The following is a 15,489-nucleotide window of genomic DNA, read 5'->3' as shown; positions in this document are numbered from 1 at the left end:
GTCCCCTGATCCCACCCACTGAAAAAAAATAATCCAGAGCAAGGAACTGAGCCTGACCTTGCAAAACCTGGGAGCTTTAGTTATGAGCCCATCTATAGCTACCATCATCTGGGACACCTTGGTCTTTAAATTAATCTCCTTTTGGGATGAAATCCTGGTTGGTTGGCAATGAATCATCATCTCCAGCACTCTGCTGGAATTCTTCAGATCGTGGAGCCCCAAAGGAAAGCAGAGGATGCTTCTCACATCCACCTTTTCAGGTGGGAAAGGATTGGCAGAGATGCTTCACTGACAGAGTGCACAAATCCTGGAGCCAGGATTCAAATCTGGCTCCCCTTGATTGTGTCTCCCCATCTGACCAGTGCTGAAGGCGATCACAGATGGGAGGCTTCAACCAAAGCTCAGGGGTTTTGGAGTTTCTTCATTGTGGTTGAAAGCCCCTTGGGGAACCCCAGGATGATCCATTTCTAGATATTTCCCATTTCTCAGCCCTCCCTTTCACCAAATCCCCTCTTCCAGCCTTTGAAAGTTGAAATAGAATTGGGATCCTGACCCACAAGCAAACTTCTATCAGAATCAAACATTTCCCACCCTGTTCATGCTGTTCTGCAGACTATCCCATATCTGCTGGGGTCTACCCTGCAGGTGCCTTTCCTGCTTGGAGCTGGGAGAAATTTCAGATGAAGGATGCTGGTGTGTGTGTGTATATATAGAATTTATTAACATGGCAGACAGGTGAGATTTTGGCTTTTTCTGCCAGGAGACTCAGACAGAGGCAGGGAGTAGCACATCAGTCTCTGCAGAGATGGAGCAAATATTCCAGGATGTGAAGGGGCCATGTAGAAATCTGGTTTGAAAGTGATGGAGTTGTTTGGGTTGGAAGAGACCTTAAATATAATCTAATTCCACCCCCTCTGCCATGGGCAGGGACACCTTTCCCTTGCTCAAAGCCCTCAGACCTAGCCTTGAACACTTCCAGGGATGGAAAATGGACCATGAAAAAACAATACTAAGGAAAAACCCTGATTTTGAGCACTGATTTTATGGAAGAGGTGCTGCTCCAGGACCTGGGTGCCTTCCAGGGTTAACTCCTGTCCCTGCAGCCCAGCAGAGCCACTGCAGCCAAACAACACTCAGGTCTGAGCCCTTCTTAACTCCTCTCTGTGCTGTCAGCTCACAGATGCCACCCTGTCTTTCCAGGCATTTCCACTCTGCTTTGCTCCCTCACAAAAAACCCCAACATTTCCAAGCTGTTGGAGCTTTTTTCTTTTTTTCCCTCTCTCTGCTCACAGTTTCTTGTGAATAAGGACAGAACAAATTCCTTTCCTGTGTTTTCTCAGAGTGGCAAGGGACTTTTCAGGGCCAGGCATTTTTCTGCCTCAGGCAAAAGGGATATTTAGTGTGATATCTGGGGACCTTCTTACAGGGAAATGGGAAGCCCCAGGAAAGGAGGATTAGCTTGGTGAGAGTGGTTTTCACCCTGCTGGGATGTCAGCCATGCACCAAGGTCAGGAGAAGGAAAAGCAGAGGGGAGTAAACCTTGGCCAGTGGCACATCTGGAGCCAGTGGACATAGAAAGGGGAGCTGGAACTGCTGAAGCAGTGGGGCAGATCAGGAGAGGGTGTTGGGAATGCTCCTACAGGCAGCAGTGGGGAAGGATGCCCTTCCTGCAGTCATCTTTAATTTTTTCCCCCTTTTTTTTTTCTTTTTTTTTTTTTTTTTTTTTTTTCTTCACGGAGTGTTTGTGTGCCTGTGGGTTTGTGTGCGTGGCTAAGACTGCCCTCCATTGGCCACATCCAGGCTGCTGCTCCAAGAGTGTCGCCAGCACAGGCAGGGAAGGTGCTGGGTGCTCCACCAGGGATGCCACCTTTCCCTCGTGAGAGGACTGTGCCATTCAGGGACTTTGGAAAGCAGGACATGCCAGCATCATGCAGGCTTCTCCTGCCCAGGCAGAGCTCTCTGGGATGAGCTGCACAACTGGACACGCCAGTTTGGGGGTGCCCATCTTGGTGGGATGGGGTGAATCGGGCTATTCAGGCAGAGGGTGAAGGCTGCTGTGGGTAAAATCAGGGATGCCCTGATCCCTGCTCACACATCCCACCCACCCTGCCTGACTCCCCAGGATGGCTGTGGGTGTGCAGAACTTGTGCAGGAATCAAGCAGGAACATGAGGGTGGGGGCAAAATCCAGCCTCAGACCTGGATCATTCCTGCAGGAAGACAGGGCCCACCATGGTGGTGTATGGTCAAAGCTTGGACTTGGTGATCTTGGAGATCTCTTCCAACCTTAATCATTTGATGATTCTATGGCTTGCAGGCTCCAGAATTTACTGGGACCAGCACAGACTGGATGCCTAAACCCCCTGGCCTCCAAAATTCACTGTGACCAGTGCAAACTGGATGCCTAAACCCCTTGGGCTCCAAAATTCACTGTGACCAGCACAAACTGGATGCCTAAACCCCCTGGGCTCCAAAATTCACTGGGACCAGTGAAAACTGGATGCCTAAACCCCCAGGGCAGCCCAGGTGTAACCTGTGATTTAGTCCTTGCCTGGTTTTGATTTGAGCTGTGAAGGTTTGTCCCAGTGGATTTCTGATCCTATCGGTGCCAGAGGGGGATGGCAAATGCTCAGCAAAGAGGTAGAAAAAAATGCCCAGGGCTGTGCCCAGCTGTGTGGGGGTGCAGGAGCCTCACTGGTGGCTCACAGCTCTTCATATTCTCCTTCTTTGTCACCCCTGACACCTGCACAAGGCAACCAAGGCAGAAGGACCGTTCAGACCAAGCTTTTCAGCCTCTTTCTGTGCATTTCTTGGGATGAAAAAACATTTTTGCCAGGGACACACGCACAAAGGCAACAGTATTTTGGTTTGTCCTTGAGAAATACAGGCAAAGGACAGGCCAAGGTGCTCCAGTGTCACCTGCTGTCCCCAGGTTTTGCTCTGCCAGACCCATCTCCCAGGCAGAGATGGAAGGAAGGTTTGGGGAGGTGTTGAGTGGTCCAAGTTGGAGCCAAAGGATGGGACCAGGCAGGGATGTCTTCCATCACTCAAAATTCCAGAAACAGCTAGGCTATCTAGACACTGACTGTGGCAAAAACCATGGGAATGTGGGTAAATTTGACTGTGTGCCATAGAAACGTGACCTCCACCACTGCAATAATCTGTTTTTCACTCATTTAATATCACTTCCCCAGCTGCAGGCTGTAGCCTGTGGTTATATGTCCCCCTTGGGGTTTCTTTGGGATGGAAATGTAGGAGATGGATCTCTGCTGACATGCATCAGCCACTCAGGTGCGTGTTGCATCTTCCCTCCCTGCCAAGTCCAACACCTGTTGAGCCAAAGATCCAGGTCTGGAGAGAGTTTTGCCCATCCATTCCTGCTCTGAGTAAAGATTCACACTTCAGCAGGGATTAGTTAAAAGAGGGAAAAAAATATTTTTATGCTCCTTATGGTGAAACCTTCCAGATGGGACTGCACTGAGGGGAAATCAATTGTGAGCCTTAACAACCATAACAGGTCTGGTTAAAGTTTGTTGGCTTTTATGGTGTTTTTCTCAGGGGCAGTGAGGGGGAATTTGTTTTGTGCTCACCACATCCTCAGACAGAAGCAGGTCTGTGGTCAGCATGAGAAAAATTGAGTTTGTGGCGAGCAGGAGGCCTGGGCTGAATCCCAGGCGCTGAAGTCACCATTAGGGACTGGATTTCAAAACAAACCCTGTCTCCTCATCATCTGGTTGCTATGGAGGCACTGCTGGCTCCTGCTTCCAACCAGGAAAGGCAGGTTTCTGGTCTGGACCAGAGGTTAAGATGACAAGAAAGATGGACATACTATTTACAAGAGCATGGAGTGACAGAGCAAGGGGGAGTGGCTTCCCATTGCCAGAGGGCAGGTTTAGATTGGATATTGGGAAGAAATTCTTTACTCAGAGGGTGCTGAGGCCCTGTACACCTGCCCAGAGAGACTCCAGATTCCCCATCCCTGGAAGGAATGGCCAGTTTTGACAGGGCTTGGAGCAACCTGGGATAGTGGAAGGTGTCCCTGCCCATGAGAGAAAGTTGGACAAAATGAGCTTTAAGGTCCCTTCCAACCCAACCTGCTCTGTGATTCCATGATCCCTGTGGGTCCCTTCTAACTCAATATATTCCATAATTCTGTGATCCCTGGCTGGCTCATCAGGGTGAAGGTCAGGTAGAGTTTGGATTGCAAACAGAATGAGCTTTTCCAGCACTGCCCTAAGAGAGCCAGTCACCTCTCTCAGAGTCTCAGGTAAAGCAAGAGCATTTCAGCTCCCATATCTGATATTTAACATATTCACAGTCCTATTTAGGCAACCCCTCCAGGAAATTTATAAGATGTTTGGTAGATGCTTGTTCTTTTCTTTGCAAGCAAGACCAGGTTTTCATTCCCTTTTCACTCCTGAATTCTGGCCCCAGAGGCAGGCAGGAGCCTGGCAAGGGGAGATTTGCACTGTCGAGCTTTGTAGACTGCAAACCAGCCAGGAGTGGGGATCTGACTTGTAAAAAATTTAAGTCCAAATGCATTTGGACTCCATGCTGATTAGTGTCAGGTCTAACACACACTCAGGAATGTGGTGGCAGGGGCTGCAGTGTATTGAAGCTGGGATGAAATACAGTTTGCAAATAGCAGGTCTGACTTTCGAGCTCCCTAACCCTTTCCTGCCCAAAAGAAAAGGTTCTGGCAGAAGAACAAGACAAGTCTTTGACAGAGAGCAGGAAGAGAAACTAAGTGAACGTGGAGGTGTTTTTAGCTTCTCATGTCTTCCCAAATTCACAGGATGGTCTGTGGGCTTCTCATCTCTTGTTTTTCTGTCTCTCCTGGGGCCGGGATTAGCTGCCTGAGCTGTGGATTTGCTGGGAATTTGTATGTCTGAGGTGGAAGCTCCCTCTGTTTGCAGTCTGGGAAGGCAGAGCCTGGCATGAGGTGGGAAATGGCAGCACTGGGGACAGCAGTGGGGCTGGAGCTGGATCAGTGGCTACAATGAAAACGAGTTTTCCCTCCTGCCTGGATGCAGATGCCCCCTCCATAGTCTCTCACCCTAATTCCTTCCCGGCAGTGCCACCCTGATCATGGGAAACACATCCCAGATGATCTGAATTGTTTGGAGGGTTCGCCCCTCTGGAATTGGGCTGTTTGCATGTCAATGCAGAGGTCCTGAGCATTGCTTTCACTATGAACTGCGAAGTCTCCCGAAATGGTGGCAGTTGTCTGACTTGATAGGGGGAAATCTTCCTCGCAGGTTCCCCTTTGTCCTTTGGAAATTGAGCAGCAGATCTGTTTTGGAGGCAGCAAGTGCTTCAGGGTCAGGAGGAGCCTCACCCAAGGGGAAACGCCCGACTTTCTCTACCTGGAGTGAGCTCAGAGGGGAAGAAGGGAAAAAGCTGGAAAGGTGGGGGAGAAAAGGTGCCACGGCTGTGTGATCAGCAGGGAAGAAGTCCTGCCCCACACTCCGAGGGTCTGCCCCTCCCGCAGCTGTTAACAAGAGCCCCTCCCAAATTTGGGGGGGGGTGGACAGTTGTGGGAGGGAGTACGAGATACGGAAAGTCCTGCTACTTATATTATTTCCCCTTCTCCTGGAAAGAGAGGAGATGGAGGGAAGGGACCATAGGAGAGTCTTTTGTTGGGGTAAGAAAGAGGGAGATTTACATGAGCGCCTATTTGGCATGGGGGGGAGCGGGGCTCTGGGCAGCTGGGCTGAAGGAGGAATCTGTGCCACAGAAGGTTGCAGGGAATGCATCCTTAGGGCATTGCAGGGTGGATTCTACCTTGGATGAAGGGTTTTGGGGGCTGAGGGAGGTCCCGGCACTGGCACAGAGGGCTCTCACTCTGAAGATGCTCTAAGCCTGGCTACAGCACCACAGGCTTTGGGGTGTCCTGCACTCAGGGGTGAAAGGGGAGGTGGGTGCCTGGTGTGGGAAGTCGTGAAATCTGTCTCTGTTGTCCTTTTTTGCTCCTGTACGGGGTGTACAGCTCCATCCATTTTCCTGTCTGGCCTCAGGGTTACACCATAGCTGGGTTCCTGAACAACTCCCTTCCCTGCTCGGTTTTGGTGGAAGGGAGAGAGAGAAAAGGAGGGACATTAAGAGGCTAAAAAGCAAGTGCTGGCAGAAGGAAGAGAGGAGGCAGAGCCCAGCTGGCCATGCTGACCTCCAGCACACCCTCCCCAGGTGCAGCCTGAAGTCTGTGTTGAACCAGTTCCCTTGGGATGGAGAGAGCTGGAGTCCGACTCCCTAACCCAGATATCAACCCTGTCTTCTCTGGGGAGATGGTTCAGATTCACAGTCAAGGCTCTGCTCGGCTCAGCAGAGGGTTGGTTCTGCATGGGCGGGGGGCACAGGGAAGGAAAGCAGGTCACAGTTGTGCTCACCCCCGGGTGAGTCACAGTTGGGCCCCTCCTGGGGGTCGGAACACCCCAAACCAAGCCTGGGGATGGTGATGTGGGGCTGCATCTTCCCCCCGTGAGAAGTGCCGGGACTGGGGCTGCTCTGTGGGTTCTCAGCCGTGTGAAGGGTTAATAAAAACAACAACAACAAAGTACCACCAAAACGACCAAATCCCAAATCTCTTCTCTTTCTTTCCCCTCCTCCTTCCCTTCCCTGTTTTTTCCAGGTGTTGTTTATGGCCACAGGAGGGAGCTCAAATCCAGACATGGGAGGATCGGCTTGATTTCGGATCCAGAGCCTCTTAAACTCTGCTTTTCCTCTAAGCTGGTCCCTGTTATGTCCAGGATCTGGCACCTGCTTGACATTTACTTTGAGTTCCAGAGGACCAGAGACCTAGGATGAGGAGCATTGGATCCGCCCTGAACCTGCTTTTGGTATCGCCACTCTACTTTGTGTGGACCGTGGTTGCTCTGGACCTGGCACAAACTCCCTGCACCACTTTGGTCCAAGGGAAATTCTTTGGGTATTTCTCCTCCTTCGCCGTCTTCCCGTTGAACTCCTCTCTCTGCTCTTGGATTATCCAGAACCCCGACCCTCGCAGGTACACTTTGTACATGAAGATCCTCAAACCCTCCGGCGTATGTGACCACCAGCACATCCGCACCTACCAGTTCGATTCCTTCCTGGAGTCCACCCGCACCTACCTGGGCATGGAGAGCTTCGACGATGTGTTGAAGCTCTGCGATGGCTCCACCCGCTTTGCCTTCCTCCAGTCCAACAAACAATTCCTGCAGATGAAGCAGACGGCCCCGCCGGGCGTGGACACCTGGCCCATGCGGTGGAAGCCCACCAAGGCTCAGGAGAGGGACTTCTCCGTGGAGTATCTGGTGGTGGGCAACAGGAACCCGAGCAAAGCCGCCTGCCAGATGCTCTGCAAATGGCTGGACGCCTGCCTGGCCATCAGCAGCAGCTCCCACCCGTGTGGCATCATGCAGACCCCGTGCTCCTGCTCGGGAGGGGAGGTCCTGGATCAGGCCAGCGAGATCCTGGGGTTCACCAGGAAGAAGGAGGATTGCTACAAGGATGGAATTTACCTGGAGAACTGCGTGAGCAGCCCCAAGGACAGCAACGGAGCGGAGTTCCTGGGTGAGTGGAGGGTGGTCGGGGGGTTTTGGGGAGGGAGGGCTGCTTGGGCTCTGCTCTCACGGGTCTCACACTGTCCCCGTCACCTCTGTGTCCGTATCTGTGGATGCCTGGCATGAGAAACCTCATTTCCCAATCGACAGGCAGGTCAGGTAACCCACGAGGCTCTTTATGGTCCTGTGACTGGAATTGCAAATCAGCTGCCCCTAAATATTCCTCAAGTTGTTGCAATTTGTTCTCGGGGCTTGTTCATTGCTTGTTGTACTCCTGCAGCCTCCGAGCTGCTGGGAGGGAGCTTCTTACCTGAGGGTGAGCAGTTTTCCAAAGTAATTACAGATGTCCTAGAAAAAATAGGATCCAAGCTACCTCCCGAGGTGTATCAACCACTTTTAATTCCTAGGGAAAACTTAATTTTTGGGTCTGGTTCAAACTGATGGCAAGAGAAGGCACTCTTGCCTTGTTCTCTGCTTCGTTTTCCTTCTGGAGGCTTTCAGAAAGAGAACTCACCACGCTGTTTTCATGGGATTACTTGGGCTTATTCCTCAGATATTTCACTGGGTTTTGATTGTGGTCTTGAGTATGGTGTGGGCTGGAAAGGGACAGGAGAGGTGGGAGAGCCCTGAGAAAAAGGGCTGTGAGTAAAGGTGAGATAATCCTGAAGTCTGATCATGTTCTGGGGAGGGAAATGCTCTTCCAGAGACCTGGCACAACATGCCCAGCAGAAGGAACGCGGAGGGTCTGAACGTGGAGCCTTTTTCTTACTGCCTGTGTCGGGTCTGCTCCGGGGTGTTTATTCTCAGCTCCCACCCCAGCATGCAGGTTATGTAAAGCAGAGGTGTGATGCTAAACAGCAATGCAGGTGGCAGGGAATGGAGCCTCTCCAGTTCAGCGAGTCTCGGACTCCCACATGACCCTCACCCCAAGGTCTCATTTTCTTCAGATGCTGGACTGAAATGTCCTCTGCCACCAGCAGAAATTTGACATCTGTCTGGGTCAGGAATTTGAGGATCCCTCCTGGCTTTTCCACCCCTGTTGAGAGTGGGATTTCTCAGGGTTGAGGGGAAGAGGCCAAATTTGCTTTTGCAGTAGGCAGGAGGTGACCAGGCACAGATTCAGGCTGTGCAGCGTGATTTTCCTGCAGACTGCAGCTTGGCATTAGCTGCGAGATTAGGGTATGATCAGGTACTCGTGCTTTCGTCAGTGTATTTTGGGGGAGATTTTGTTTCTCACTGGTCTGTGAATCAATGCATGAAGGCACAGCCGAGCCATAAATCCTGCAAATTAGTTCTTCACTCGTGCCTCCCTCCCTGGCCGTGAGCACAAGACTCTCCAGATTTGGGTTGTTTTTTTTTTTCTTTCAATGCCCTTTTCTCCTGTGTGAACAGCTCTGAGGAGCCTCTCGGAGTTCAATCATGTGTCATGCCTGGAATTTGCTGATTGGGTGATTTATGCGTTCCACCCAAGCAGTGTGACCTTTCTCACTGCAACCAAAGGTGAAATTTGAAATAAGATTTTCAGCAAATCCTGAGGCATTCAAGCTTAATATTGGCTTTTGTAGGGATCTCTCCTAGTCCAGCTTGAGTGCCTGAATGTTCCCACAAAGTAAATATGAAAGAGGCTCAAGAGTGGCTGAATCAAAATCCTTTTTGGGTGTCAAATATTTGTAGAGTGGAGATAATTTTTCTGCTGGCTGCTTACATCTGCTCCATACTGGAGACAGAGAATTATCATCTTGGCTGGTGGGATGCCATCCACACAGAAACGATGCTTGCAGGGTGCCCGGGCTCTCCATGTGCTGCTCTGTCTGTCACTGTGTCTGTTTTGATTTATGCAGAGGCTTGATCAGGAAGATGGAGGCGAGATCCAATTTGGACAGGGAGTCAGCAATCCCTTAACAGCATCTTGTGGGTGGAATATTTTGATAGGGTTCCTGATTTCCAAGTGCTGATGCTGGTTATTGCAATCATTGCTGTTCCAATTGTATTTGTAGCGCTTTTTTTCCCAACAAGCTTTTAAATTTTTTTTTCTTTTTATTATTATCGTTGCTATTTTTCCCTCCCTGCTGCTTTCTGAGTCATTTGTTGTTTCTGGGCCTGTCTTAACGCTTTCATCTTGGAACAAGTGGAGATGTGTGAGTTGTATTAATCTATTCTGATGACTTTAAAGGCACAAGAAGGAATGTGGAATGTTCCCTGCCTATGGCAGGGGGTTGGAATGAGATGATCCTTGTGGTCCCTTCCAACTCAAACCATTCTATGAATTGCCTGGTACCCAGATACAATTCTGAAATAGGAAACCTGACTTTCCCTAACGTGCCTTTTTATTCCTTGGGTATTTCCAAAGCAAATGGATGGGTGCAGCTCTACAATGAGACATTGCAGTGGACACAGCTGTGCTTTGGCTCACGGTCTGTGGGTGAGATCCCTGTGAAAAGCTTCACTCCAAGAGGATCCCATTGCTCCAGAACTACAGGGACTCTCAAGAAAACATAACTGACAGCCTGTTTTCACTCATGGCCAGTGATTGTACACCTGGCTCAGGTGCACAGGGAGGTTTATGATCATTTACTGAGGAACTTCACAAAGAAACTCTGCCAAAGGAACCCTGTCTTATGTAGAGTGTCTGTTCTTCAGTGTCTGGAGGAAGGAGAAACTGCTCCACATTTCCTTCCCAGGTTTAGTGAGACTCTCTTTGAACTCACTGTCCCACACAGACATTGCAGAGGGTACAGCAGGCAGTGGTGGGTTGCAGAAGGATCCCTCAGGTTATCCCTCAGATATTTTGGTCTTGCTGCATGTGGAGCTTGTCCAGGTGATCAGCAAGACATACTTCGAAATCTTGGGCAGTTTGAGCTGGAAATGTTTTCCAGGAGAAAACAATTCAACATGCAAACCATTTTTGGCCATTATCAGAACTCCCTTGGCTAATTCAGGAAATGTGGGAAACAAGGCAGAGGTTTGTTTGTAGGTCCTGATGTTTAGATGTAAACTCACTTTTTTGGGTTGCAAATTGGCATTCTTGGAATAGGCTTGGAGGGCAAGGACAGGAGAGTGAAGAAGGGAAAACCTCGTGAAATTTTGGGCATTGATTCTTCACAGTCTGAAAGTACTGGTGATGCTCCCAAATGTGAGCTGGATTCTGTAATTGGAGCTGGAGCTTTAACAGGGATGTTGATGTGACCCTGTAATGAGAGAAGGTTAAATGTGTGCTTAAGTGCTGTGCTGAGTTAGGCACTTAATGAATGTCTAATTAGTCTTGTCTCCATGTGAGCGTTCCTGGAAGACCATTGCAGTGCTGTCACATTTTGGTGGCCCAAAAAGATAAACATCATTCTCTGGTCCTTCTGCTCTTCATATCCCCACCTCGGAGGGATCCAGGATGCTGACTGCAAAACAAGGCTAAAAGTGTCCCTCAAAATATATGATTTGCTTCTTGATAAATCAGGTGGTTCCAGGGCTGGAAGGGTTTTTATAATGAATGGATAACTGAAACACAGTAATGTTAGACTGAAGTTCTGGGGATTTTCCTGCCTTTCCTGCTAAATTTTTTCTGTTCTCTTGCTGTCCCCATTGCTCTGAACAAAATCAAATCCGCCTTCCTCACTTGTGCTCATCACTTCTGTTTTGTTAGTAGTGTTTCATCTTCCACTTTTAGGTGCTTTTCCACCTCTGTCACCTTGATTAAGGTGTCTCAGAGTGATCTCTGTTTGAAGAGGCCCATGAACAAGTTCCTTCTCAACCTCTGCTGCATTAAGTAGGCTGGACTCCATAAATTTGGAGGACACACCCTCCAAATGTCTCTTTTTGTTGGGAAGTTTTGCTTCATGCTTGGCCTGTTTTTTGGTCAAAACATGCTTTGGTCTCCTCAGCAGGGCTGAGCTTCTGCCTGGATTTGTGGCTGAGTAGCTCCTGAGTGGGGTCCATGATGTGGAAGAGGAGCCAGAGGCACAGGAATGAATCAATTCCCACCCTCCCTGCTGCAGGAATCATCTTGTATGGCACAGCTCCCCTCCCCTAGAATCTGCAACCTCACCCAGGGCAGGAATAACTTGATAAGTAATTTCCTATGTTTGAGATGAGCTTTAGCGGCCATGAAAGCTCCAGAGATTGATAAAGAGATGTGAGTAATTGCCCAGGGGCAGATCTCAAACCTCTCCTTGACATCTTCAGCTCCTTATGACACACACTCTGTTCCTCCAGCAAGAATCCCCCTGACTGGAGCAGCTGAGCTTGCAGACAAAGGTGTTTGGCTTTGGTTTTGCCTCGGTGCTGGATTTGCCAAGCAAATGGCAAAGGGATTTGGGTGAGTGCATTTTCACTGCCTCTCAGGAAAGTGTGTTGCATTCCAGCTCCTCACTTCTCCACCTGTGTCTGTCTCTGTCATCTGAGCTGGACATCCCTGAGAGCAGAGGTTGGATGTGGTGAGATATGGGCAGGAAAACAGGGCAAGGAAGCACTGATTACTCCTCACGTGTAAAATTTTCCTGTGTGAGCTGCTGAAATCAGTGGGGATTTTACCTGATGTTCCCCCCCTCCCCCAGCTTAAGTCTAAATCTCAGCAGCTGACAGCAAGACCTGATACTCCTTCCCAGCTCCTGGAGGAGGAGGTTGGTCAGACCCTGATACTCCTTCCCTCCTCCTGGAGGAGGAGGTTGGTTAGAGCCTGGCATGTGGCAAAGAGGTCAGGTTGTCACCTGCAGGGAATCCCCACTGGACCCTTATGGGCAGCTCCTGCTGGGAATGTCCCTCTTGCCTGTGGTCAGGATGTTTTATGGATGAGGCAAATGTGGAGAACTCCTCCCTGGGGTCTGGAAAGGGGGTTCTGGCTCGGTTTAAACACTGGGATCTCTACAGAGCTGTACAAGCCCTGCCTGCTCCACTGTTCTCCTCTTGGATCATCAAATACCTCTAGAATAGAATAGAATAGAAATAGAAATAGAAATAGAATAGAATAGAATAGAATAGAATAGAATAGAATAGAATGGAATAGAATAATAATTTTCAGTTGGAGAAGATCTGCAATGATTATCTAGTCCCACTGCCTGACCAAAAGTTTAATTAAAGGCATCGTCCAAATACTTCTTAAGCACTGGCAGGGGTGGGACATCAACCACCTCTCTAAAAAGCCTGTTCTGATTTTTGACTGCTCTCTCAGCAAACAAATCTTTCCTAATGTCCAGCCCACACCTCGCCTGGTGCTTCACGGGATCCCAGGGGGAATGAAGCATGACCACACAGCACCACCGTGAAGTGACAGGGCAGAAATTCCATATCCCGGCTGCTCTCAGCACTAAATCCATCCCTGCAGATCCATCCCTACAGAGATGGCGTGGAGAAAAACGAGCGAAGTAAAGCGATCAGTTCCATTGTGAACCCAACAGCTTGTGGACATGGTCACAATGCAGAAACATCAGCAATTACCGGCTCAATGCGCCGTTGTCGCAGGGAGAGTAAAGGTGGAATTTACATCCAGTTGCCGAGGGAGTTTCACAGGCAACTACTCCCATTATTGCGACGGGGACTTTTACGGGTAATTTAATGAGTGGCAGCCTGGTGAAAGGCTCAGCTTTTCAGTTTCCCTTTTATCTTTTTTTTTTTTCCTTTTTTTTTTTTTTTTTTTTTTTTAATTTTCAATTTTTTAGCACCCTCTCGTATTCGGGTTCCATAGCAGTCACCGCAAAATGTTTTGCTTGGGAGTACAAGGTGAAATTAGAGTGCAGGGAAACACTGACAGCAGAGTCAACATCATCACTTCTCCGTGACTGCAGAAAATGAGGATGATGGTGCTGACACCTCAAAGGGAGAGTGCACAGAGGCATTCCTTCCCGTTTTCACCACTTAGTCTAAATAATATTTGGCTCTTGTCGCCACCCACCTTGAATATCTGATGTATTTAAGTAACGGGAGCAAGCTGGAAAATTGATTTTTTTTTTTTTTTAATTTTTTTTTATGAAAGGAACTGGGTCCATAGAGATTTTTAGGTGTTTGATTCACCTGTTTGGTGCCTGAACTCCCTAGAACCCAAATACTAAGAACTGCCCTACTTGGGACCAATGAACACTGAACCAATGAATTTCTCTGGATTTTGACTGTATAAAATATATGAAAAATCTAGTGAAGATCATGTGTGATGGATTTTCTCTGCACAACCCCGGAAATGTGTGGATGAAATGATTTCTGTTGCACATCCTGGCCAGAATAAAGTAATGCCTTGATTCTCTAATATTAAAAATTTGTTGGAGAGTTTGTGTTTTTCCTGCAGGTTCGGTGACATTTCCAGAGCATCACCAGCACCTCTGTAACTCATCTCTTTTCCCGTATCTTCCCATTCTTACAATCAGTGAAATTTTAACATCTACGGGTATTGATTCTATCTCCTGCAAGTCCCACATTCCCCAGGACAGTATTGGAGCAAGCTTGGGATAATGAGGTTAGAAACCTGGTTTGGGATTCTCAGCAAGCATCCTGGGGAGGACTCAGCAACTCTGTGTCTCTGGGGTGGCGCTGCCAATGTCACCTCCAGCCGCTGAATTCCCTTTTGGCGCACTCTCTTCTTGCAGACAATCTGATACTGAAATCCCATATTTTATCCTTCAGCGCGGTGAGACAGCCAGGCTGGGAAAGGACGTCCTTTAGCACATCAGAATTGCAGATCTGTTGAGTTTAAATATATTTCTTTGTGTTCCCTGGCTCGAGTTTCAATAGAGCGATAATTGCCACACACCTCATTAAGCTGAATGCTCTCAATAGGTCTTGAGTGGTCCATGTCATTAAACAAACAGTTACTGGCTTGGGATCTGCACGGTGTTTAGAAGCTGTAAAGAAGGGACCTGGAGGCTGTGAAAGCTGCAGCTCCAGCTTCCTGAAGAAATTGGGCTGCCCTGGCAGGGTGGTTGCTTTGCCCCGCTGTTTCCAGGGGACTTTGAGGATTCTGATCCTTCCCTGTGCCCTGAGGCGGGAATGCAGGAACTGGTGCAAGTCCCTGGCTTTTTTGCCTTGCTTGGATGTAGAGAAAGACACCCTGGTCTCTGACAGTTTGGATTTTGGGATTTGGAAGCTGGCACTTCCCTGATCATTAGTTTTGGGTCAGGAGTTTGGGTGTATTTGAGTTGAAGGCGCCCAAACCAGAGAAAGATGATGAAATTCAGTGTATGGTACTGAAAACAGGAGAAACAGCTGGGAGCAGGGGTGCTGTCACTTTTTTTCTAGTTCATATCCTGAATCTGAAGTCTGTAGAACCAAGCTGCAGGGTTTGGGCCCCTCAGCTTTTGCTGAGACCCCAAGACTGATGAGAAAAGGACCTACACAGAGATTCTGCTTCAGGGTCTACTGGAGGCTGGGATAGGACGGGGGAATGGTGATTCCATCACATTTCCCTGTTTCATGTGCTCTCCCAGACTAATCCCATCCACATGAAAGGCTTTATTCAGTGATCTGTGTGCACTTCCTATGCATCTCTGTGTCCCAAGTGCCTGCAGGATGAAATTGAGGGTTAGTTTTGGTATCTCCGTCCCATAACTTGACTAAACTTATGACCAAGACAGTCACCAGAGTCCCATTCCCACCAGCACTGGTCAGAAGTAGAGGTATGGAAGAAAGGCACTTCAGGGCATGTGCCGTGGGGATGACGAGGACAGGTTCAGGTTGGCCATTAGACCTCCATAAGTGCCCAGCCAGGGCTCAGGTGGGCAAGGAAGCAGCTCAGGTGTGCTCTGAGCTTCATGGTTTTAAAGTTAGTGCCCTGTGATGCAACCACAAAAGTCTTTGGCCAGCCAGGCTAAAAGTCAGGGGTGATGTGCATGTGAATATATCCACAGGCAAGATTGTCCTGTTGTAGGGAGATGCCACTCCAGTCTCCATGAACAGTTCCAGTCCATGGAGATCACAGAATGACAGACTGGGTTGGGTTGGAGAGGACTTTCAACATATCTCCTTCCAACCCTCTG

At 49.0% G+C, this 15,489-nt stretch overlaps 1 protein-coding gene across 6 annotated transcripts in view; it reads left to right on the top strand.

Annotated features, from left to right (window-relative positions):
• ADGRB1 (adhesion G protein-coupled receptor B1) overlaps positions 1 to 15,489 on the top strand; it is a 280,695-nt gene that overhangs the window by 73,167 nt on the left and 192,039 nt on the right. For all 6 annotated transcript variants that reach the window (XM_068176081.1, XM_068175784.1, XM_068175859.1 and 3 more), the window contains exon 2: positions 6,628 to 7,547. In XM_068176081.1, coding sequence (XP_068032182.1) covers positions 6,800 to 7,547 — 748 coding nt within the window. In that variant the 5' untranslated portion in view covers positions 6,628 to 6,799. The remainder of the gene's footprint in view (positions 1 to 6,627; positions 7,548 to 15,489) is intronic.

Source organism: Anomalospiza imberbis, chromosome 1 (assembly GCF_031753505.1).
Source record: "Anomalospiza imberbis isolate Cuckoo-Finch-1a 21T00152 chromosome 1, ASM3175350v1, whole genome shotgun sequence".
Lineage (NCBI taxonomy): Eukaryota > Metazoa > Chordata > Aves > Passeriformes > Viduidae > Anomalospiza > Anomalospiza imberbis.
The sequence above is the reverse complement of the archived record's forward strand: the minus strand, read 5'-3'. Positions and strand labels throughout refer to the sequence as shown.